At 48.8% G+C, this 25,633-nt stretch overlaps 1 protein-coding gene across 1 annotated transcript in view; it reads right to left on the bottom strand.

Moving 5' to 3' along the window:
- CACNA1D (calcium voltage-gated channel subunit alpha1 D) overlaps positions 1–23,934 on the bottom strand; it is a 292,715-nt gene extending 268,781 nt beyond the window's left edge. Inside the window, exons 1-3 of the mRNA XM_073787812.1 lie at positions 23,598–23,934; positions 21,324–21,633; positions 17,466–17,571 (exon numbers count right to left, since the gene is read on the bottom strand). Of these exons, the coding sequence (XP_073643913.1) occupies positions 17,466–17,571; positions 21,324–21,633; positions 23,598–23,664 (483 nt within the window). The 5' untranslated portion in view covers positions 23,665–23,934. The remainder of the gene's footprint in view (positions 1–17,465; positions 17,572–21,323; positions 21,634–23,597) is intronic.
- Positions 23,935–25,633: the final 1,699 nt, after the last annotated feature.

Genomic DNA, 25,633 nt, shown 5'->3' with positions numbered 1-25,633 from the left:
TGCAAATGAGGCTCGTGTGACTGAGAAAATAAAATTTTAACTTTGAGTCAATTTTAACTTCAGTTCTCATAGCTACAGGTGACTAGTGATGACCACTCCCGACAGCACTGATCTACGCTAGTCTCTCATAGAGTGCACCCTCCCAGAGAAAGGACCAAATGTGACAGGACCCTCCTCTATTTTAAAACAAATGAACCATGCGGAGGGGTCTCCACCTATAAGGAGAGCTGAGTTTGGAGTCTGTGGGCTTCCAGGAAGATGAGAATGTTCAGCGCTGCCAACTCTTTCCCTACTCACCTAAACTTACCACCTTCAGAAACAGTGGGGATGAAACTGAGGCTTCCCAGAGGTTAACCTCCAGTCCTGACTTTTTCAGCCTGTGACCCTGAGGAAGGCACCTCCTCTCTGGACCACAGGGCATGTCATCACTAGGACAAGAGATTTAGAACAGGCAACCACGAAGGCCCTATCCAGCTCTAAGATTCTAAGAATGTACATGCCACTTTGTCAAAATGTAAAACTTTTGTGCTCAAAGGGCACCATCAAGAAAATGAAGAGACAACCCACAGAAGAGGAGAAAATGTTTGCAAAGCATATATCTGAAAAGGGACTGGTATCCAGAATATATAAAGAATTGCTATAGCTCAATAATAAAACAAATTTTTTAATGGGCAAAGGATCTGAATATGCATTTCTCTAAAGAATATATACAAATGGCTAATAAGAACAAGGAAAGAAGTTCAACATCATTAGTCATGAGATATAATGAGATACGACTTCATATCCTAAGATGGCTAGAACCCAAAAGATACACATTAACGGGTGTCAGGCTAGATGTGCAGAAACTGGAACTGTCATACGCTATTGGTCGGAATGTAAAATGGCGCAGCTGCTTTGGGAAACAGTTTGGCAGTACCTCAAAATGTGAAAGCTACCATACGACCCAGCAAATTCTACTCCTAGGTATATATACTAAGAGAATTGAGAACATAAGTTCACGTAAAAACTCGTACATGAATGCTCAAAGCAGTATTCGTAACAGCCAAAAAATTGAAGCAACCCAAATGTCCATCAACTCACGAAGGGATACAGAAAATGTGACATATCCATGCAATGGAATATTATTCAGCCACAAAAGGAAATGAAGTACAGATACAGGCTGCAACATGAATGAGTCTTGAAAACATTATGCTAAGTAAAAGAAACCAGACTTGACAGATCACATATCATATAATTTAATTTATATAAAATGTCCAAAATAGGAAAACCCATAGACAGAAAGTAGCTTAGTGGTTGGCTGGGGCTGGGGAAGGGAGGGAGTGTTGGTGGGACATACGGCGTGATGGCTAATGCATATGGGGTTTCTGTTCAGGGTGACGAAAACGTTCTAAGATTGATTTTGATGATGGTTGCATGACAATATAATAAAAACCACTGAACTGCATAATTTAAAATGGTGAATTGTATGGTATGTGAATTATATCTCAATAAGGCTATGTAAAAAAAAAAAAACAATGTGCATGCCTTCATCCCACCTACTTAGTGAAGACCAATTAATTCTGTTATTTATTGCCCCCAGGTCCCAACGCCAGGTGCCAATGCCAACCACCTGAACCTGCACAGAACATGACTTAGGTCGAAGACGCCCCACTTATAAATGAGGGGCTATTTTTAAAGAAGCCTCGTCGTCTCGCACACTTCACACAGAGCAAGAGTGGAGCTCTCTTTGCTGTAGCTAAGATTAAGAAGTCTAACCTGGGCTTCCCTGGTGGTGCAGGGGTTGAGGGTCCGCCTGCCGATGCAGGGGACAAGGGTTCGTGCCCCGGTCCGGGAAGATCCCACATGCCACGGAGTGGCTGGGCCTGTGAGCCATGGCCGCTGAGCCTGCGCGTCCAGAGCCTGTGCTCCGCAACGGGAGAGGCCACAACAGTGAGAGGCCAGGGTACCGCAAAAAAAAAAAAAAAAAAAAAAGTCTAACCTAACTGGGATCAAAAGTTCATTTTTTTTTTTTAAAGGCAAGAAAAGAAGAAATGCGGAAACTCACATATTCTTCTAAGCCCAAGGAGCCCTCCTGGGAACTGAAGGAATTCTGTCTACTTGTGTAAATCACCCATACGACAGCTATGAATGGGGCAGTTACACCTGTACCCAGGACCCCCGAATCCCGGCAGGGGTCAGGCAGGTATCCCCGCTCCCAAGAAGCCCACATCCACGTCCCCTGACTCTGGGGTAACGTGAAAGTCTGCCTTGCCAGGGATGAGAGAGGCCTTCAAAAGCCAGGCTACAGCTGGGAGTGAAACACCTCACCTGACCGTGGTTCCTGGGGCCAGTGGCTAAAGAGGAAAGCCTAGGCGGACGGATTCTTGGCACCAGGAGAAGTCAGGCCAGATGAGACTACAGACTTAGGGAAGTGTGACTACAAAGTAGGAAGGCTGTTCTGTTTAATCAACACACTAGAATTACATAAACAAGTGTTGTTCTTTTCAAAGGAGGAAGCTTGGGAAGCAGGCCGCGTGGTGCTGGGAATACTGCCACCCCTCAGAGCAACTCCAAGATGCCAGTGAAGACCTTCTCCAGAGCCCAGGACACACGCCTCTCAAGAGCCTCAAAGATAAGAGAACATGGCTCTCTTTGAAGACAGATTTGACTTTCTTACAAATACCCAAGAATTTCTTTAGGAAAATGCTGGTGAATAAGGTCAGCGATCAACGTGGATCACCCCATTTTTCTCCAGAAGCAGAGAAAAATGAAAAGTAGAAATTGGCTCTGAAAGCAATTCTCAAAACAAGCATTCCTGCATCACTGGGACTAAGGTGCAGCCTCAGAAAAAACTGCTTTGAAGAGCTCACTGTGTTTTGGTTTTGTAAGTTCCAATGTTTTCATTAAGCAACCACAGTCTCTCCCTAAGGGAATATCCCTCTCTCGCTCTCCCCCAACCCATGTCTCTCCCCCCTCCCCCGTCTCTATCTCTCCCTCTCCCCTATCTCTGTCTCTCTGTCCTGCTGCCAGTGCCCCTCCATCCCTCCATCCATCTCCCCAGTGCTCTGCTCCCAGCTTGCAAAGAGAGACCATCAGGCCATATTAAGAAAGCAGTCAAAGCGATAAGGCAACCTCAGAGCACCTGATGTAGACACAGCAATGCTTCACGAAATGGTCCATCGTTTACAAACACCCCATGCCGGGAGCTGAGGAGGATGCAGATGAGGGCAAACTGGGTCCCTGCCCACAAAAGGTCACACTCTTGTTGGAAATAAGAAAAGAGCATAAGACCAAAACCAATCAAGCGTGTGATTCACGGGACAGGGCAGCTCCCACCCGGGGCTAGTCCATGAAGCTCCCCAGGGAAGGCGCTGGACTTCAAGCTCACAAACCACCAGGATGGGAAGGAGTCAAGACCACATGTCAGGATCTCCAGCCTCAGTGGCCGCCCAGCCTCGGGCCAGAAGCAGCGACGAGGCCCCCCCTCGAAGAGAAGGAAAGGGGCACGCTCCCCTCCCACCTCCACGGACTAGGCCACACTAAGGAAAAGGGAAACAAAAATCCTAGGGCCAAGAAATGCCGCACTCGTGAGAGAACTGGGGGACTTAACAGGCGTGGCCTGGGGCTGATTTTAAAACCCCACAGCACCACAAGGGCTGAGGGAAAGGAGGTTCCCCCAATACTCAGACACTGCGGACCTCGAACATCACCGGCAGGTCAGAGATTCCCCTTGAGACCATTCCTGACTGATTGAATAACGTCTTTGGTGAACTGGGGCTCTCTCACACGTCATTTGATTCACTCCTCAAAGGCCCCCTGCTAAAAGTGAGACAAGTATGACTATACCCCATTTTACAGATGAGAAAACTAAGGCCAAGGGAGGTAACAATTTATTCAGTCACAAAGCTAGTGGGTAGCAAACCTTGGGACCCAGGTCCAGATCTATTTCCTCCAGAGTCTCTGCTCTCCAAAGGACAGGATAACACAGACTGAAAGGGAAGGAGGGAGGGAGTCAGATGAGGGAAAGCCCTAGAAGCCAGGCTTGACGTGTAGGGAAATTAATGGTGCAGAACGTTCTCCTGCAAATCCCTTTTGATCGTCTCAACACATGGGGCAGTACTATCACCATTACTCCCATCTTACAGGTGAAGAAACTGAGATCAGGGACTTCCCTGGTGGTGTAGTTAAGAATCTGCCAGCCAATGCAGTGGACACGGGTTTGAGCCCTGGTCCGGGAAGATCCCACATGCCACAGAGCAAATAAGCCCATGCAACACAACTACTGAGCCCGTGTGCCGCAACTACTGAAGCCCACGCGCCTAGAGCCCGTGTTCCGCGACAAGAGAAGCCATCACAATGAGAAGCCCGCACACCGCAACGAAGAGTAGCCCCCGCTCACCGCAACTAGAGAAAGCCCGCGCGCAGCAACGAAGATCCAATGCAGCCAAAAATAAATAAATTAAAGAAAAAGAAACTGAGGTCACTTGGCCAAGAAGGACAAACAATTTCCCAGGTCCTGGGGAGCCCTAGCTCTGGCAAGTCACATCCCCTCTGTGAGCCTCAGTCGCCCAGCAGAACCCCCTGCAGGGAGGACCCCGATACGCCCTGGAACTGCGTGTGGTGGGTAGGGCCCAAGACGTCCTACCTCTGCCACATCCTGGCTATTTGGTGTGGGGTGGGAGTGGGGATCATTTAACGGCCGAGGCCCAGAGACCTGCTTTGTAATCTGTGAGCAGGACGCATGAGGTCGCAGTGAGAGCACATCAGACGCTCTCATGGCAGCTCACGGTGCTAGCGGTGACTCCACTACCCCGATTCTAGGAATTGCCCCACCTTCCCTTCTGAGAACGCAGCAATCAGGCCAGAACTCCCGACATCTGTTCTGCTCCTTAGCACTTGTTTTCTGTTCTCTTCTGAGTAACATTTAAATCAAGAGTTGGCCAGAGCCTCCCACCTGGGCCGAGCAGGAACAAGACACAGCTGGTCAAGTCGATTCCCAAGCCGCTGAGGAAGCAGTCGGCAGAGACGCCACCAAGCCTCACGGGAGGACTGGGCTCTGGACTGTTCTCTGTAGAGGGGGGGCTTCAGGCTTCCTGGCTGTGGGAATCAGATCCTGATGGCTAACCCAGCCCCCTTCTTTCCTCGGCGTCCCAAGGGAAATCAGCAGCCCTTGACTGTTGTCTAAGCAAAGACGGGTTGCAGTCCAGGTCTAGGGCCTCCTACGACCAGTGGGTAACTTTCCGTCACTGCTTCACCAGGTCCCCCCAACACCCTCTCTGACGGCTACGTCTCAGGCTCTTCAGGGGACAGACGGAACGGGTCTGGTGAAAACATCTTCCGTAAAATGGCTTTGGTAAGCCAACCCCTAACCCAGCAAGTCGTCCGCCCAGGAAACCCGTCTGGTGTGGCTGGAGGGGTCGCTTCCTCATGGACGGACGGGAGCAAGCGGTCCGGCTTCCCAGCCCAGGTTCCTCACCTGCGAGGCTGAGGACGGCAACCCCTACCTCCCAGGGCGGGCCGCGCGGAGGCTTGAGGACGCGCCAGACTGTCGCCCCAGCCCCAGGAATAGTGAACCCTGCAACTCCACGTACCCTAGGAGCCAGGGTCAGTGATAACCCCGCCAGCCGCTTAATCTCCTCTTTTACAGAAGAGGGACAGACCGGGCAAGGAGGCGCATCTGGCCCCTCCAAGGTGCCGAACTGCGGGCGCGCGTGACTCGGAGGCCACGGCCTAACTGCTCGTTCCTTCCTAACCAAGAGCCCCCCGCGCTTTCCTTTCACGAGTAACACTTTTCAAGGAATTAAAATGCAATAAAATCTACTTAATGCCCTGATTTAAACTCCTCTAACTCCCATTTCAATTGGATGGCTCACAAGGCGCTTCAGAAGACAGGCAGAAGGCCACCCTGACTTCAGCCACCACCCCACCCCACCTGGCAACGCCTCTGGGCGACGGGAGTGCATCATATGCAAGGAGTTTCGGTGCCAGTCCCCGAACCTGGGTTCCAAGCCCTAAGCGAAACCAGGCCGTGAAGCCTGCGCAGAGACCCACCTGGAGTTCCTGCCGTCGCTCTAGTCCGCGGCCTTCCCTGCGCTGCTCTGCGCTGCCGGGCGTTTAGACGGCAAGAGCCTGTGATCCCTGACTTGTCTGCACCGCCTGGTGGTGGAGTGTGGGCTCTGAGGTCAGGAAGCCCGGATGTGGATCCAGGCCCCGCCAATTACGAGGCCTCACGTAAGCAATTCGACCCCTCCCAGCCTTTTATCCTCACCTGCAAAATGAGGATTTCAGTCGTCTCTTCTTCAAGACTCTACAGTGAGGATTAAAGGAGAACTAAGGAGATTATACATACAAAGCCCACCTAGCTCAGCAGTTGTCAGCCATGAGCTGGTAACAAAGGCAATTATCTCTGTGCCTCCAGTTATGGTCAGAAAGACAGGGTACGGCAGCCACACCAGAACCAGATGACTGAGGAAAGACCCACAGCATTTGTCACCAGGCCTGCTGACTCCCTCCTGCCCTCCCACACCCACTGGCCAGCGGCCTGGCTCTTTCCATAAGATAATGAGGCCGTCCATGGCCAAATGATTCCTGCCTGTTAACAGGCATGAAGAAAGTAAGAGAATAATTTATGAAGTAAAACAGGGAGGGAGGAATGATCAAAACTGTCTTCTGGAAGACAAAGAAACTGGCTGAATGCCCAGCTTGCTTTGAAGAGACACTCTTTTGCCATCTGATTTTCCAGATGTCACAAGTGCCCCTGGCATCCTCAGACCTACCGGTCAGATGGCAAAGGCCTGACTTCAACCGGGATTCAGGGCTGTCACAGTGAGGGTAGGAAGGAAACAGACCCAGAGACAGAAGCCCTGGCCTAAGTCCCCACTTGACTCCTCTGTCACTGTGCGACCCTAAGCAAGTCGACTGCTGGGTCTGAAGAATGAACGTGTCCACCTGAAGGTCTCCCGGGTCCTTCCCAATCCCAACCTCACCAGTCTGTGATTCACATTCAGTACCATCCAGGGTAAATCAGAACCAGCATCTAACCTCCTGTTCCCCATCCCCTCATCCCCCACCCTGTCTTTAATGATTATCAATTAGCTTATACAGCTGGCCAACCTAAACTAGTTCCAAAGCTTTCTCTGCCCGGATCAAACTAGTTGCGACCCCAGGGGGCTTTCTAGAAAAAGATTTCTTAAACACCTCTCTTTTACCAAATTCTTGCTGGGTGTCACCACTTCCCCACATTCTAATTTAGAACTTTAGATGTTTTAATTTCACTCCCACCGGATAAAAACTATGAAAAGAGCTTTAGATAGATTCATCATTAATTTATAGTTCAATAATTCATAAATTGTGAATGCCCAAAGAGAAGCACACTTTCGCATTATCTCAAAAATAAAAGACTAAGGGACTAATTACTGTTATAAAAGGGCAGCATTTTAACCATTTACTCAGTCAAGCTGTTTTTGTACAATTTGAAAGGAGTCATTTAAGTATAAACAGTGTGTCATGATACCCCATTGTTATCTATTTACTGAAGAGCATTCGAGGATGTTTTCTTTCAAAAATATTGGTCACGGGCTTCCCCAGTGGCGCAGCGGTTAAGAATCCGCCTGCCAATGCAGGGGACACAGGTTCGAGCCCTGGTCCGGGAAGATCTCACATGCCGCGGGGCAATTAAGTCCGTGCGCCACAGCTCCTGAGCCTGAGCTCTAGAGCTTGTGAGCCACAAGTACTGAGGCCACGTGCCACAACTGCTGAAGCCCACGCGCCTAGAGCCTGCGCTCTGCAACAAGAGAAGCCACAACAATGAGAAGCCCGCACACCGCAACGAAGAGTAGCCCCCCGGTCGCCACAGCTAGAGAAATCCTGAGCGCAGCAACGAAGACCCACTGCAGCCAAAAAGAAAGAAAGAAAGAAATTTATTTAAAAAAAAAATACATTGGTCACTTCTTTAGTTCACATTAGAGTAAAATAATAAAACCACATCTCTTCCAAAACGAGGGCTTGGGAGGGGTTCTTTGCATTAATACATGCTATCCTTTTGTACTCTGACTTAAACCAAGTTAAGCCAGTAAGTGAATGTCTAATGGACTATATTTTACACATAATAAATGCTCCGGAAAGTACTTTATGTGTGATCAAGTGGTAGGTGTTTTAAACTACACCTTTTTTAATCTTCCCAGCTTTAGTTCTATAGTAATTTATATAATCAAAAAGCAAAACTGCTATAGAACACAGAAGTGCCTCCAGTATGCCACGTTTTACTGCTGTGTCCTAACCCTTTAGGAACTCTGAATCCAGAGACCGTCTGCTTGCAGGGCATTTATTTCTCGTTAACAAAAGCACAGCGAAGACATGGCTCTCCGTGCCCCAACAGTACCTTGTACAAGGACCCATGCTGTAGATTCCTGCTTGGAACTGCTTCCTAGAAAATGCCTCTCTCAATGAATGTGGCTGCTTCCCATTGTTGAGAGGATAAAAACCCTGTAAGTTAGGAGTGCTCCCTTTCGCCGCCACTGCTGGAAAGCCTAACGGCCAGTTCAGTGCCCAGGTGTCAGCGATCCGTTCATCTGGAGCACCTGGGCAAGTCTGCTTTTTTGTTTTGATTCCAGGTTGCCCCATCCTTCATCAGCTTCCATTTTCTAAGCCACCTCAGAGCTTCTGGAAGCAGGAGGGGGTACAAACCCTATAACAAATACCACAATAATAGCGAGGTTCAACTGCCTGTGAAAATAGAATAATTAATCATCAAAGACCACGGGACAGCAGAAACATACCAGGTGAGATATTTTTCTTCCGCCACTAAAAGGAACATAAAGGAAGAATTCGTCTTAGAACTCAGCTGTAGCCAGCAAACACTGCAAAAGTGAGACTCAGTTTTTTGCCTTAGGGACGTATTTATCTGTTAGCCACGTGGAATGAATGTTTCTCTTGAAAGAAGCACGGTCCCCAAGCGCGTGCACCCAAAGCAAGGGAAAGAATAATGAGCCTTGTTGCCTGTGGTTCAAAAGAGATGACAAGTCTGGTGCTCAGAGTTCCAGGACTTTCTGCTCGAACCAGATGCTCTGGGTGCCTACCAGACATCCAAGAGAGAGGCTGTACCCTCCCCCCAAGATTTCCTTTCCCATGGCCTAAGACAAGGAATGAATGACGTCACTCGTCAGACGTAAAGGACGGCTGACCTCAAGGAGCTGTCGGGCGGGGAGCGTAAATCGTATGGGCTTCGTGGAAGCCAATGCAGCAGTAAGTATGGAATTAAAATGCACTATCCTCCCACCCAGAGAGTTCCCTTCTAAGTACTTATCCCAGAGAACAGTTTACTTGTACACACAAAGAACACACACAAGGATATTCAATGCAGCATTGTTTGAAACAGCAGAACTTTAGGAACTAACCTAACTGCTCATCAGAAAGAGGACAATTAAACAAACCATGGCACATACACGGAATATTTTACGGCAACTAAGGAGTTGTTAGTTCTCTACGTGCAGATACGGAAAGATCTGTAAGACACATCAAGTGGGAAAAAAGGAAGCTTTATAATGCATGCACTGTTTCCACTTGTGTAAAACTTAAAATACCCAAACTGTATAGACATAGGTTTCAAAAAACACAGATGATATACACGTACAGACACAGTGAAAAACAATTCTGAAACTGATTACTGTGATTAGGAGCTGAGTAAGGAAAAGGAGACTCAGTTTACTTGCAGCGTTTTAATAGTTTAGAAGAATGTATTCGTGTATGATTTGTATAAATTTGAATGATGATTTACTGTAAGAATGCAAAATACGAAAAACAAAGAAGGCCTTTCTCGGACCCCATGCTGTGGGCTTTCCTTATGAAAGGGCGACCGGGCACAGGGAGCCCATAGCAGCGCCGGCTAGAAGTCCGGACACATAAGTCTGGTATGCTCTGCAGAGCAGGTCTCAATAAATATTTGTTGAATAATGGTGCCTTGACTTCCTGTCTTATAAACAAGGTCCTTACGGCACTACAGAAATATCTGTGAGTATGCCGTGCTAGACCTCCCCATGGGTGCAGGGAAGGGAGGCACGGTGGGCCCCTCAGAAGATGACCACGGCAGGGAAAGCATGAGCCTCACACCCAGCCTGCTGTGAATCCACAGGTCAAGCTGACCAAGGACACCTCCTCCTTCCTTCCCAGGCTGGGTCCATCTGCCAGCTACATCTTCCCTGAGCAGTCTGGAGCCGGCCTTCCCTCCCTCAGGTCACCCCCTGCCAATTCCCTCCAGCCTGACTCTCATGTTCACTCATTCAATAATTTCAACAGGTGATTTCTAAATTTACCACTCAGCCAGTAGGGAGGGGAAAAAGAAATTAGCAGAAATAACTGCTTTGAGGTTCTGGAGGAGAAAGTCATTTTCCCCAGCGTGGGCAGTGTCTGGGACCCTGCATAGTTAAAATCTCCAGAAGAGGGCTTCATGCTACAAGGTGTGTGTTGTCAAAAACACCCAGCGGTCCATCCACCCACCACACTCTCCCCCAGCTTTCTCACACACACACAGAGACAGAGGACAGTTCCTCGCTCAGACAGTTCCTCCTCCAACCCCATCTTCAGCTTTTCTCACTGTGCCCACCTCCCAGTGCCAGCTCCGCCTGCCCAGCCAAACACTACACGGCCCACAAGAACCCCAGCTGTGAGAATACCAATCTCACCTTTCCTCATTTCAATCACATGGGCAGAACAGGACTTGGGGACACATCCTACAGTGCTGATGGCAAAGGGCCCCAGGAGTGTGAGCATGACAGGAGGCTCACGTCTATTCTGAAATGACCTGCCAACCTCCACTGCCACCCCACAGGGCAAGGAAACCCACCGATGTCGCTTCCCGGGGCACGTCGTCCAAGCAACAGTAACACTCTGCTCAACCACCAGCATCCCAGGGCCTCTGCAATTTCTTTAGAGACTTTCCTGGGGGGAGGAGCAGTTGAGGGTCTGTTCTGGAGTCCCACCCCACCACCAGCACCTGTAGTTAACAAGACATAAATGTCTCTGCAGCTGGGCAAGTTGACCCCTCTGTATCAGGCACTTCTCACGTTTTGCAGACAGTTAAAAGTTAAATGCTGATGGGGAAGGTTAAAAAAGGAAACTACCCACAAATCTGCTACAGGCGTCTCCTGGTTCTCACACAATCATTTTAAAATACTGAACTTGAGCTGAGGTTAAGGAAGGAATGCATCTCCCCAAAGACCCTCCCCAAAGTGGGCTGACGGGACGCACACTTCAGGCAGTGTGTGAGAGGGACCCACTGGAGGCCAGTCAGACTGTTCCTGGGAGACGGGAAGCCTGGGGTGCAGGGTGGGATCCTGAGACCCTCTTTTAAGCCCCCTTTCCAGCTGTGTCTGATAACAATTTCTACCCTTTGGACTTTTCAGTTACCTAAGTTAATAAATTACAAACACACACACATACTTTTTTTCCCCAACTAAGCCAATTTGTGTTTCTGCAACTTGTAATCCAACAAGTTCTGGCCAATACACCAACATATCCTCACTCCAAGACAGGTTCATTTTTCAAGGGTCTAAGCAGGGAAGTTCCAGTGTTCGAGGTGTGTCTATAAAGAAATGAGATTCGCTTTTTAACAAACCAAAAGGGTGAGGACCGTTTGGGAATTCCTCTTAAGGAACTTTAATAGAAGTAAATCTGAATTCCTTAAGACTTGGGTTTGATTTCTGAAAAACTGCCGATTCTCAATCCAAGTCTGTTCAATAAAACATCAATCTGGGTAACTTGTTCTTTGTCAATATGAGGCAAGACGACAAAAGAGATGCAATTACTTGTACGAGGCATAAACGGGTTCACCAGCTCTGGGTTAAATGTTACTCCCCAAGTCCATCTATCGTGGGCATTCTGCTGCCCCACCAACCTTTACACGAAATGTGACACACACCCTCCCAAGTACAACCTCTCACACCTGGCTCACACACAGTGCTGAACACAGAAGCCAGCTTATGAGGCAGGGATTCAAAAAGTATCAAGCATTTGCCTTTCTTCTCTCCTGCTTCAGATATAAAGAGTTAAATTTGCCGAGAAATATACAATCCTGAAATTCAAGGCAACCTCTCACAGGTGCTTCCTGGGATTCTCATTAATATTGGACAATGAAAGTCAGCCTCTCGAGCAAACATTAATCATTAGCCAATTGCTGAAAATTAACTCCTGATCTATAAGGACATGCCATGGAACCCCACACGGTCATTCATTTATGGACCCACCCATTCCACGTGCATTTCCTGATGTGCCTACTGTGCGCCTGCAAAGGGTTAAGTTCGCAACACCATCGAGACAAGTCAGACTCAGCATATGCTACTTTCATCCAGAGTCACCCGGCTCGGGACTTCCCTGGTGGTGCAGTGATTAAGAATCCGCCTGCCAGTGCAGGGGACACGGGTTCGAGCCCTGGTCTGGGAAGATCCCACGTGCCGTGGAGCAACTAAGCCCGTGCACCACAACTACTGAGCCTGCGAGCCACAACTACTGAAGCTCGCGCACCTAGAGCCCGTGCTCCACAACAAGAGAAGCCACCGCAATGAGAAGCCGGCACAATGCAATGAAGAGTAGCCCCCGCTCGCCGCAACTAGAGAAAGCCCAGCAACTAAGACACAGTGCAGTCAAAAATTAATTAATTAATTAACTTTAAAAAACTAAAACAAAGTCACTCAGCTCATCAGCCAAAGGGCCAGGCTGTCAGAGCCCAAAGCCCATGTGCAGAACTGCACCCCACACACCAAGCCACTTCCCACAGCAGTTATAGAATAAGGCGGAAAGGGGTGGATATCTGCAAAAAGGAAAGCAAGTACTGCTTGCACATAGGCAGGTGGGGTGGAAGACAGGGACAAGGCTCAGAGAAGGCTGAACTGAGGGCAGCACACAAGCTGTCCTAGAAAAACGGCATCTAGGCATGCAGAAATAAACTCGCAATTCAAACAGAAAGACAACAGAGCAAAGCCACGGAGATGAGGTACGGAAATAAAAGCCACCTTCTAGGCAAAGCCCAAGGAGACAGGTTATGAAACTGTGTTTCAGGTATTTCAATTCACACCACTCACTATGTGAGATGCTAAACTATGGACCGTGCAGAGCCCATGAACTCGCTTTTTAAGCCCAGGAAACACTGCGTGGGAATCTCGGCCATGGAGGAGAGAATGCAATCAAAGTAGGCTGTCCCACAGCGTTCCTGGCCCTCATAAGGCATCTGGTCCCCCTGACAGGAGTCCCCAGCCAGCACTGCTTCCCAGAGATGCTCTCACCACTCTGCCACTCCGAGCCCTGGAGCTGGAGCACAAAACGTACAAGGCTGCTCAGCTCGGAAACGCAGCTCCCACGGCGCCTTCAGCCAGGGGTACGTGAGGAGCGGGGTCACGAGACCCTCAGCTTTTCAGGAGTAAACACGTGGAACTTCCCACCTACCCCCCGCCAAGGACCTCGAAAGAGTCCGCAGAGGAACCTGCCACACAAGGAAATCCTGAGTACGGCTCAGAGGAAAGACTGGGTGAGGAACTTCTCCTGAGAGCGTTCATTCAGTGGTCCTCAACAACCCGCATTTATGAACATCATCTACACACTGTCAGGCTCGGCGCTATTGGGGTTCCAAAATGATTCACTGTGAGTTGTATTCTGAAGAGGCTTGATAAGACAAGATAAGATGTGCACATAAATAACCAAAATATAAGGTGTTTTATATGCAAAGTGCCGGCGGAGCAGTTCAGATAAGAGCGTTACTTCTAATCAGGGTCAGAAAAGGCTTCACAGAAGAGACATCCTTTACGATTACTCCTGAGCAGCTCTAAGGACAGTGACAGTGATGAAGGGGTGGTAGGGAGGAAGAGGTATTTCAGATGGAGAAGAGGCCAGGAGGTGGACAAGACCAGGGAGGGGTGTTTACGATCAGCTGGTGGACTAATGGATGGGGGTGGGGGGTGGGTATGAAGGAGAGGCACAGAAGGTGAACCAGAAAAGGCTGGGTAGACCAAGGAGCACCCAGCCTTCCCTTGGGCAGCAGGTCGCCCCTGAAACCTCAGGATCACTCCTCTAGCAAAAGCCATCTGACCGCAATGTGAATGGAGAGGAAGGGGAAGACATAAGGGGCTTTATAGAGGCCAAGTGTCAGCAGTCTAAAAACACAAAGGCAAGATGAGAAAGGGAACAAAAAGGGGGTCAAAGACTTAGTAAACCTTCTCGTTGAGTATCAAAAGCATTAATTGAGCACCTGGAAAAGGGACAGAGTGGCCTAGGCCACGTGCCCTGCCCTCGGTGGCTGCAGACATCAAGGAAGGTCAGGGCTGGCCAGCTGGGCGCCCCTCTTTGGACAGTTCTAATTTGAGGCCGGTCAGCACTATGGAGAACTGGGCCCGGGGGTGGGGTGGGACTTCCAGTAGCAGGATGCCCAGACTGAAGCGTTCAGTCAGTTTGTGACTTATGAGAAACTGAAGTTTGGGAAGCGAAATAAAGCATTTTCCAACACAGTGAGGGACAGGACTGTGATCATCACCACGCTGACACTCCATAAAGAAGCGCTCCCCACCCCCTGCCCCATGCTAAGAAAAAAATTAAATAAATGATACACACTTTCAATAAGTGGAACTGAGGAAATCCTGCTACCGACTGATCTAGGAGGGAGATTGCTGTGGGAACTGAGTTGCACCGTTTCCATGGCTGCATCCTCCACCAGTCCCTGCAAGTCCACAAATGAAAGCTGCATAGAAACTTGAGATTGTTTATATATATATATATATATATATATTTTTTTTTTTTTTAATCTAACCCTGCGAAAACTTGCTGCCCCCAGGGTAGTCTCCAAATCCCCAAAGCTGGCTCAGTTAGGTACAACCCAGACCAACCACACACTGGACGAAGGGAGATGGCCACATTTCTTACCCAACAAAAGTAATAATTTCACTGCAAACTACCTGTAACAGGCAGAAACATCTTCCACAAAGCTGGCCCTGAATCGTACTCTAAGCGCTCAACATCTACATTCCCGACAGAGCTTGGAGGCAAAGGAAACCACCAGCTCCCTGACACGTGCAGCTTTGCAATCTGTATCAGCCTCTGCCCTTTGTTTTGCCATTCACATTAATTGAAAGGTATTTACTACAGATGAAAAATAAGCTTCGTTCAGCTGCCTCTAAACCGATCCCAAAAATAGAGCAATCACTTTGGTACAAATTGGGTCAAATGTTTTTTTAAAAAAAAAAAACGGCTCCCTGGCAGGACGACTGACATGGCATGGGACCTTGCTAAGAGTCAGGGGGAAATCCACAAAGATCTTCCCTTCCCACAGTGAGAAAGGAAATATTTAAAGAGTTAGGCAGAGATTAAATTCGTCTGGCCATGTGACCAGCCAAGTGAACACAAGACACAAACTTGAATGCTATAAGTTTCAGAATGTTAAGAGGTCAAAGAAATATATGTTGGGTTTTTTAGAAAGGATTGCCAAACTAACACACTGCCCTCCCCCACCCACAAAAGGCCAGTGTTTTAAGAACTGTCAATAAAAGATCCACTGGGGAGGGACTGCCAGGGGGAGGAAGAGAGATTTATCCATTTCCTATGTTTTATTCCCTCACTTATTAGCTGAGAAATCCAAATGGTCCGACAGTACTTATATTAGTGCCCTGAACGTCCCTGGGAAAAAAAAAATCAGAATATTAATTGACTTACACATGCAGCTACATTAATTATTCCATGGATCTGAATTAATCTGCCTTTCAGAAAGGTATCTATTTTCTAAGTTTGTTTAATCATGTTCTCTTGAGCTACAAAAAGCAACAAACTGGGTCACCATCCACGTTGTTAAATTTGGTAACAAGGCTGACACCATCTGTGGCCTAGACTGTGATGATCTAGCCCCATTGATGGGGGCTTTTCACTACTTCTGCTTTTCCTTTGAAATGATTGTCTAAAGTCACATGCCTACAACTAAATCAGAAGCTATTTAAAATATCCAGTCACACAGATCATCTCTAGCACAGTATAAATATATACTAACAGTAAGTCTTTACATGTGTATCCAACTCCCATTTACAGTTGTACTTTCAGTAGCAGTGTCCAAAATTTTTTAAAATTCCCTACACATCAGACTACAAAAGCCCAAATGTGAAGAGACATCACACTACATCTGAAATGTGCCGCACATTTTAAATGTAACATGAAATCCTGTACATAAACCATGAAGTCTAAAATCATAAAAGCATAAATAATGTCAACATCTACAGACCCCGGCAGAGCTCTCCCCTCACTAGTTTTGACTTTACAACACTCAGCTAAGAACATCCAGCCCTACTAAAATACAGCTTCAGCATGAGAGACCAAAACCGAATGGAACCAGCTAAAAGAGGGGAAAGCAAAACAATAGGGAGAATTTCCTGTTATCCGGGACCAGCCCCTCATTCACCTCCTTTCTGCACGGCCTCAACTCATGAAGGACTTGCAAAGAGGATGCTGCAGCACCAGAAAAATCCTGCAATGGCTTCTGAATCATCAAGGAAAGAGTACGGGATGTCAGAGGTAAAAACAACCCTGGTGACCTTCTCATCCGATCCCCCGAATTGACAGGTGGGTAAACGGCAACGCACAAAGGGTCTGGGAAATGCCCCAAAATACAGCCAGTTGACAGTCCACCGGGACAACTCCTAGTCCCACTCCAGGGCTCTTCAGTGCTTTTTTTTAAACTATATCAACCTTTCCCAAAGGAAGTTCCATGAAACACTGTGATGCACTCTGCCAAAAAAATGTTTAAAGAATCCATGACCAATTACTTTTAGGGACTAGCTGAGTTAAACAAAATGAAACTGGTTTTTTAACTACAGACTTTCCTGGAGCTTTCACTGAGTTAATGTGCACGATAAATCTTTAAGAGAGCAATAAGGTATATGGAAGTATCCCAATTTATTTCACCATAGAATCATTTTATCTTGGAGCATTTCAAAGAACTAAGTGAAGGAACTTCAATACTCTACTGTACATTCACCAAATTATGCGCTACGTGGATTAGTTCTGTTGTGTTCTACTTCTGTAAAAATTAATAGTTCAGGTACAGAAGCGATGATAACTCTCTGCTTACCAGAAAAATTAACCATAGTACCCACAACTCCCAAATAACACTGGATTTAAAAAAAAAAAAGGCTAACATTACCAGGAAAAGAATGGTCGACAAAAAAAGCCTATATGGAAAGAAAAGTTATTTTTAAATCTGCTACAAACCTCTTCTATGAAAAGTTCCACATCTATTTATACAAGATTCATGACTTTAAACACTTTCATTCAGTATGAATTTGAGAATACAGGTCAAGAAAAAAAAAAAAAAAAAAAAAACACCACTGTTGCAAAGCTCCGTGAAACGTCACATGCATAGCTGTTAACTTCAACCACCCAGAAAGCCAGCCGCCAGCTTCCAGCTTCAGTATAGAGGTAAATGATAAGCACACATCAGGACAAGCAGCAACTCTAAGGACACTTACCAAGTTATGATTTGTTGAATTAGAATCATCTTCAGGGAATGGGATGTAAATAGCTAAGGCCACACAATTGGCAAAAATAGCCAATAATATAAATATGTCAAATGGTCTGAAAATTTTTGTTAAGGTATATACGTGTTACACCAACATAAACCATCTCTCTCGTCACACTCCCAATCACACCACTTTTGAACTGCTTTTTAAATGAAAATTTTACCCACAAATCCTTATTCAACTGACTGCTGTGACTACAAGGTTTCCAGCAGGAGTAATAGTTAGTGGTCAACTCACAGCAGATCTTTCCTATCAAATGACGTCTCCACGCCCTCTTCTTCTGTTGCAAGGATCACATTACACTCATTCTTCTGTTGGACATTTTAGATGAAAACCTAAAAGTACATCCAATTAGGGCACTGTGTGAAACAGGTTTCTACTTCGTGTCATTCTCACAGCAACAAGGGCCTTAGAGAGCTAAATTTCTGGCTGTTGTAGACACAAAGAAAAGCCATCATGAGACAAACCTCTTCCACAAATCCTTGTCACCATGTGTTACAGCCGTTGTCTTGGAGGCTGTTCTTGGCTGGGTCAGTCTGAATCTCCTGTCCGAACTGGGATAGGACAAGTCACAAAGGACCTTCTCCATTCCACCTGTGACCGTCTTGTGGCTGTTCCAATCCCTCGCTGTAACAAGCAAGCCAGGCTTCACCTCCCTCCTCCGCTTTCCTTCCTTACTAATCAGCAGTTATCACTATTTTAGATTAGAGCCAGACCAGAGCTCCGTTTATAACGTGTTGTTATTTTGTTCAATTTATAAACAAATTAAATAAAAGTCCAGAAGAAATCACCACCAGATACTTTCAGAGTTCAACTTAACATTTCTAAATCTCAGGGGTCTGTCTGGAAGAATCACTCTGAGAGCAGCCTTCAACAGATACTTGCTTAAGCCTTCTGCTGTTATCAAGAGACACTGTCAAAACTGGCAATACAAAATTTGACATCTGCCAAAATGACTGTTTTTCCTCTCTTGGTTTTCAGCCTTTCCAAATGCAAGGTTTCATGAGCACCAATCTAATCTCCAACCCCGGGCTTGGTTGTACGACACTGTTTCTCCCATACACTCACCCACAAAAGGCAAGGCCACGGTTTCACTCAACATCTCCAAGTCCTAAAGCTTTGAGCATATGCACAGACCTTCTCCGTTCATCCTGGTTTCCTTCTGGGAAATCCAAAGATGCTGAAGGAAACAGAGACCCCCTCATGTCTCTGGGGATACGTTAAGTTTCATGGAGCCTCAGCCTCTTGAAGAACTTTAACACTCACTGAAATATGGACGTGAAAGACATTATTCCCTTACTAATTTGATGGGCTTATTTTTAAAGCCAGTTATCCTTCCCTCAGTAGTTATTCTTTTAACTCATCTAGTATTACAAAATCTCTTATGTAGGGACCCAACTTTAAGGCAGTCCACCTTAAAAAGACTTCAGAATCTCCTCTTCATTTTTCCTTTTGGCAGTTCCTTCCAAAATTTTAAAAGTCAGTTGCCCCAGGGCTATCCTATATGGAAACACACTTACTGTCTCTCCCCTCCCCCACACCACCACTCTGCCTTTTTAATTTCCTGCTACCTAAATGATAAACCAGCAAATCTGAGAAGCACTGATGCTGTTCAGGAAAGCAAACATAAGAGTCCTTTTTCTTCATGGTGGTCCAGTTTAAGACGCCAGGTACGGGTGGATCCTAACCCACGGCCACAAGATTCTGACAAGCCAAGCAGAACAGAGCGTTAGAGAAACGGATGGGTCTGATCCTAAATACTCCTTCCTCGTTCCCCAAGTGCAGGACACTCTGCTTTGCCTGCATGTAAAGGCAAACAGCAGGTAAAAACTCACTCTCCCAGTGCGGACAGGGCCTGGCACTGCTGGCTTTAGGAAGCTGCCCATACCCTGCTCCCTGAACCTGAAGAAAACGGTCATTTGAAAAAAACAAATCATGTATCGTTTCAGGATCTATTCTGCAAACTTCCCCATTTGTAGGGGCGGCTTCTCCCTGCACTGGCAGCCACAGCCCCTGATTTCTGCACACATGTCTGGCGGTGCGGGAACGGGAGTCGGCAGCACCATCCAGGAATTCGCTCCGTTCACATAAATTACTATATACAAATTTCTGTGCACAAAGAGAAACTACTGTGCACAGACAGCACCAGGCCTCCCGCCTCACTCCACATGAAATTAATGACCCCACCGAGAGGCCTCTGCTTACTCAGTGTCACGTCAAGCCAACCTGAGGAGGACGAGATCATTCCGGCTAAGTGCAGTCTGTGCCTCTGACTGCTGCCATGCCACTTGAGGGACACCCTGTGGAGCCGGCTCCCTCCTGGGCCGACACCAGTGTTCGTCCTCAGACTCAAAAAGAACCTAAAGAGAAAACACATCCACACAACCCCAGCCATGTGAGAGACACCGCAACTCCCTCTGGAGAGGAGACATCTGTTCTAAAAAGGAAAAAGCACATGAAAACCCCTCAAATCCTACACTTGGCTACTCTCTCCAAAACCTTTCTAGACAGTTACCTCATTTTAACTCTCTGAGAGCACAGAAAGTAGCCAGCTAAGACAGAGGGCGTGCAAAGAGCTGCCTAGCTAGGCACTCAGATGATACGGGGGTTTCAGCTCCACCTTCTAGCCCGGGTCACCGACCCCCTCCCTTTGCAGCATGACCGCCCCTCCCCTCCCCCCAGCCTCCGTGGGGAAGCCCTTTATTCATACTCCTTCCTATGCTTAGGAACTGCTCTAAGGCCCAGGTCAACTCCGAATATACTTCTGGCAGAAGGAAATGCTGTGTTTTACCCAAACTAATGAATCACCTAATTAGAAAGGCATTTGCTCAGAAAGAAGGCCTCGGTCAACATTTTCTGAAGGGTGACAGGCATTGGAACCTGGCCTCCAGGTTTAGGGGAGGGAGTGAGCAGGGAGCACACCCTAGTTTTCCAAGATCTGGGCCCTAACAACCCTCCTGGGGCAGTTGGAGTTCAGTTTTAAAAATACAAAGGAGACACCCAGAAATGTAACTCCAGTCCAAGGACACAGACAGAATTTTTTTATAAAGGCAGCAACTGCAAATTCCTCCACTGAGAGGGCTGTGCTCTAACCCACACGGGCGCTGAAAGAAGAGGCACACACAAACCTCTCCCTTCACATGCTCCCTCACGCTCACGTTTCAAATGCTGTTTTGGAACTTGTCAAAAGGAAATTCCAGGAAGTCATAGCATTGATGAGCAAATTGCTCCCTCCCTATGAAGCAAGTGTTCATATTTGTAGCTACCTGAACAATCAGACTCACCAAATGTCAGATCTACAAGCCATCTTAGCATTAATTGGAGTTTCCGAAGCAAATTCCAAACGTCAAAATGAGAAGATTCCACTAAAGGTCAAAAATGTATTTATTTCTAGTACAGTTTTTTTTTTTTAATCAGCATACCTTATTTGCAATAGGTTCAACGCATACCACTGCCAAAAAACAATGGTGCGTTGAAACTAACCATCTAGTGTCAAATGGCCAAAGGTTAATTTCATATTTTAATTATCTACCACTTTGAAGTTTCAGGTTGTCACTCCCTCCCCCACCACTACACACACACACACACACACACACACACAGTAGCCTATACTTACCCAGAGAGATACCCCTCTGCACCCAGAGGAGATAGGAAATTATATACCATGAAACCCTCTACACACAACTTCTTCTGTTGCTCACATTCCAAAATGCTATCACTCTGTAAGTGCCATTTCAGAAAGCAAATCCTTTTAAAGAACAGATGGTAAAAGGGAAAACGAGAAAGCCTTCCCCCAAAAAAGGATACTTCCATTCCACTATACTAATGCAGGCTCTTCGGATGGGGTTATTGAGTGACAAACAGAAAAGGGCGCGGGCAGGTCGGCTGCTGGACGAGTTACCCTGTTTTTTGCTCTTGGCGTATTGCTGACGTTTTCTTTGGGAGAGAGATCCTACAGGTGCGGGTGCAGAGGTGCTCATAGTTTGGGCAGCCTTGGCCTGTCTAGCAGCGTCGATCGCAGCTTGCCAAGACAGGACGGTTTGCTTGGAGCTATTCGGCTGAGAAGTTGGTCCTTCACCAGAAAGAGGGAGCCTGGTGCCTCTTGCATAGTTTGCCTCTGGGAAGAAGGAGAAAAAGGAAAATTAAAAAACAAAACAATGAGAATCCAGTGTCAGAAGAAAGCTAAAGTGGTTTCCCATCAAGAACAGTAGGGAAATCATCCCCATGTTTCCATTTGAAACCTCATGTCCTATTTTTTAGAAGCAGGGTTTGGCCAGCAAGAGTAGCAAGGAAAGTCCGCAAGCCCTGCCCAAAGTGTTAGTAACACAGGACCACTGCTGCATCACGCCCAATGGGTCAGTAACTCCCTACACCCGTGTCTTCACAAGGAGTCTTTCAGTGCATTCCTTCAGACAAACTGAGGTCATTCCCACATTTATTTCAAATCTTTTCTGACTTTTAAAACCCATGTATCTCTAATGAGTTAACAGATACATACAACAGCTTTTCTTCAAAATAACTACCATCACACACACACACACACACACACACACACACAAAGCAGTGGCAATAATTCAACAGTCTTAATCATTTTCAGGGTGTTACTCCAACATCTTTCCATAGCCACCAATGCACTTTTTTCAGCATGGAAAAAAAAATCCTCCACTGGCACCAGGGCAATACCAAAAGCCCCATAACCAATACCTAGATTATGCACTGACACTTCCTCCAAATGAAAATTCATGATGCTTGGGACGCATTTCCTCCACAGTCTTCGGAAAACAGAAAACATCTTTAGGGCTTTTTTGCATTTTAAATTGCAGCTGCAGCAGCCAAGCCAGCATCCAAAGAAACAGACAAGGCAGGCAGCCTGCACCCTTACACCCAGGATAGACAGGCCGGGTTATGCCAGGGGCCCTCAAGGCCTACACAGGAATCACCTCAGTGTAGGCTGGTATCCAAGTGCACACAGGGTAGAACCCCAAGAGGGTTCCATGTGCAAAGCCCTCTCCAGCCTGGGGTCAGGCCAAGACCCAGGCAGGTCTCCCCGGCACCTGCCTGCCTCTGGTCACAACCTCCTTACTGAGACAGAAGTCAAAGTGAGCGTGGTGGCAGAGGTAGAGGGATGGGCATTTGCAAAACCAATTCTTGCTCAGTAAAAAGCAAGGAAGAGTCAAAGCGAGCACACATCTGCCTGGCCAGCAGCCTGAGAGGGGGCCTTGGGTTTGGGCAGCAGACGGTCTGAGCCAGGGGAGGAGTCGCCCCAAGTCTTCCCTTGGGGAGCGGTCATCGGGAAGGCTGCGAGCCCATGGAGGGTTGTGGGGGACGCCAGTGACCTCCAAGCAGGAGTGAAGAGGGCTGGCCAGGAGCTGCGCCCCCTTCTCTCGACCCAGCCGGGCCGGCATGGTAACTGCACGTGGCCGGGCTGGGGCGCAGAGCCTCACAGCGGCAGCGACTCTCCGGGCATTGCTAGGTTACCGACGTGTGCACAGCGGCGCTGCGAGCGGGAATACGCGTTCCATCCGACCCCCTGGCCGGCGACTCCGAGACCCAGCCTCCCTCTCAAGGGTAGGGGGATGCTTCACCCACCGGCGAGGAGGTTGAAACCTGGCAATCCTAGAATTTTCCGGATGCCACCAGAGACCTTCTTCCTAATTAACCAGGGGCCGGGGAAGGAGGTGAAGAGGCTGGAAAGGGGGCTCCGGGTGAAGACTCATAGCCACCCCCTTTCCATCGCTCGGGAGCGTTGGAGGAAAGTTGAGCCCGAGGACACTGAAGCCGAATCACCTCGGCTTGCCGCCCCTCCGGCGGCACAGTACTCCACGGACTCCACGGCCGCCCCCACCCCACAAATGCAGAATTAGCTCTGACATTCAAGGCCTGAAGGGGAGAACGGAGTGGCTGTCACGCATCTCCCCTTTCTGTGTAGATGACACCGAGCTAGAAGCATCCTCTCCAACCCCCTCAACCCACCAGCGCATCAGAGATGGGAGGGGGGTGAGAAGGAAGAGGGGGGTGGGAAGAAGAGGACCATGACAAGGATTAGATTTGGCAGCGGGTGCCCAGGCTCTGGCTGCTCACCGTTCGCGTGGTCCGCTTGCTGCTGCCGTTGATGCTGCATTTTTTTCATCATCATCATCATCATCATCCACGAACATTTATTGAGCGCCTACTGTGTGCAGGGCACTGTGCTAGGCGATGGGGCGGGGGAGGAACGGGCAAGGGGGTGACCGATAGGTAGGAGCCGCGATCCCTGCCCTTATTCAAGCTTCAGCAGGGGGTGGGGAGGGACGGGGACAGATAACAGAAAATAAGAATAATTTATAAAAACCGCTGGCCACCCACGCTCCCTCTTTTTCAAAATCGGAGCAAAATAAACTTTTTTTAAAAAATAAGATCGGATGTATATATTATCTTGATAATATATACATGTAATTTTTTGCTGCAAAGGAGAATTGGCTTGGTCCCCCCCTCTAGCGGAGGGACGCCGCGAGGATGCCGGCCCGGCCGCCGGGGCCGCTCGGCGCGCCCCCCATGCCCGCCCGCTCGCCCGCCGCGGTGCCCGGTGCCCGGTGCCCGCCGCCGCCGCCGCCCGCGCCGCCGCTGGCTCGCGACCGCGGGCAGCCGGAGCTCACATCCGGGGACGGAGGCGCTCGCTCGCTAGCTCCGCGCCCGCCGCGCCGCGCCGCACGCCGGCTTCGCCCTGGCGACGCTGCGCGCCCGCCGCCGCGTCCCCCTCCCTCCCCCCGCCCGCCCCGGGCCTCCCACGGGCCGCGCCGCGCCCCGGCGACCGGAGGCCGACCCGCGGCTCCCCCCGCACGGCCCGCGCGGTCGGGGTAGCCGCCGCGTGGGACTCGGGGGCCCGCCACCCCGGCCAGGCTCGGTTGACCCGCGGGCACCGAAGGGTTAAGCGCGCTCCAGCCGCGGGCCTCCCGCTTAACCCCCTCGGTACCGCGGCGTGCTCTCCCCTTCCCCCCGGCGGGGCCCGCGGATCCCGCCGAGGCCGGGTGCGGATTAACCGCTCCTCCCCCGGCATTTCTTCGGGGCGGGGGCCGGGGGACGCTTAGGCTCCCGCGGCTGGCCTCGGCTGTCGGCGTCGTCCTCCCCCGGAGCACACCTGGAGGAGGCCCCGCCCCCTGGGAGCACAGGTGCCGGCGGGCGATTGTCGCTCGGTTGGCGAGGGGCTCTGCCCGGCTCCCAAACCGCTCCGGAGCCGGGCAGGAGCCCCCCACACACTTTTCCTCGGCTCTTTCCGATTGCGGGGGAGATGGGGGAGCCCGGCTGTCTGGAGAGCACTCGCCGCCCCAGGTAACAGCACCTTTAGATCTAACCTAGCTTCCAGAGTGTCCCTTATCCCACCCCGCCCAGCGCTGGGTCTGGCGCCGCTGTGGGCTCTAAGATGGTTGGGGGAGGGGGAGGACATCTCTTTTTCCCACTCCCTCCCTCCCTCTCCACCCCCACGTGTGTTAGGAGGCAGGTACTGGGAAGTAAAAGCCGAGGTCTTGCAAACTGCTTGTGTCGCGTAAAAAGAACAGGCAGTGCTGCTAGAAACTGCAGACTCCCGTTTGGGAGCTGAGGAGAGGAGTTTGTTTTACGGAACCTTCACTGCCTCATTTTTGGGGGTGGGGGTTTTTGTAAACAGGCAGTTCCCGTCTGGAGGGGAAGCTACTGTCTCTAGTGCATGACTGATATTTCCCATTTAGCGTTGTGCTGGTTGTTGAATAAGGACGTCTGCTTTGTTACTTCACAAGATTCGATTTATTTGCTTTTCTGATCTGCATGTTCCTACAGCGTTTTAGAATGTTTGAGAACAACGTCTTTAAAGCGAAAATAAAGCAAAACGCTCAGCGTGAACTAGGAAATTAAGAGAAGGTGCTCCTTGGCCAAAGAAGGCACGCTGGGCACCCTCAATTGTTGAGAGCCATCTGGGGAGAGTGAGAGGGGTACCAAACAGACGTTCCAGGGGCCTTCCAGAGAGGGGCACCAGGACTAGATGGATGGAAACAACCAACTTCCCTGTCCTTTTCTTTTTTGCTTTGTTTTTGGAGGGGAGGAGAGGCAAGGAAAGAGCCCTGAGGCCTAGTTAGTAATATTTATAAAGCTGGCCTGGGCCACCT

This window comes from Tursiops truncatus, chromosome 10 (genome assembly GCF_011762595.2).
Source record: "Tursiops truncatus isolate mTurTru1 chromosome 10, mTurTru1.mat.Y, whole genome shotgun sequence".
In the NCBI taxonomy this organism is placed as follows: Eukaryota; Metazoa; Chordata; class Mammalia; order Artiodactyla; family Delphinidae; genus Tursiops; species Tursiops truncatus.
Note: the sequence above shows the minus strand (reverse complement) of the source record. Positions and strands in the feature narration are given on the sequence as shown.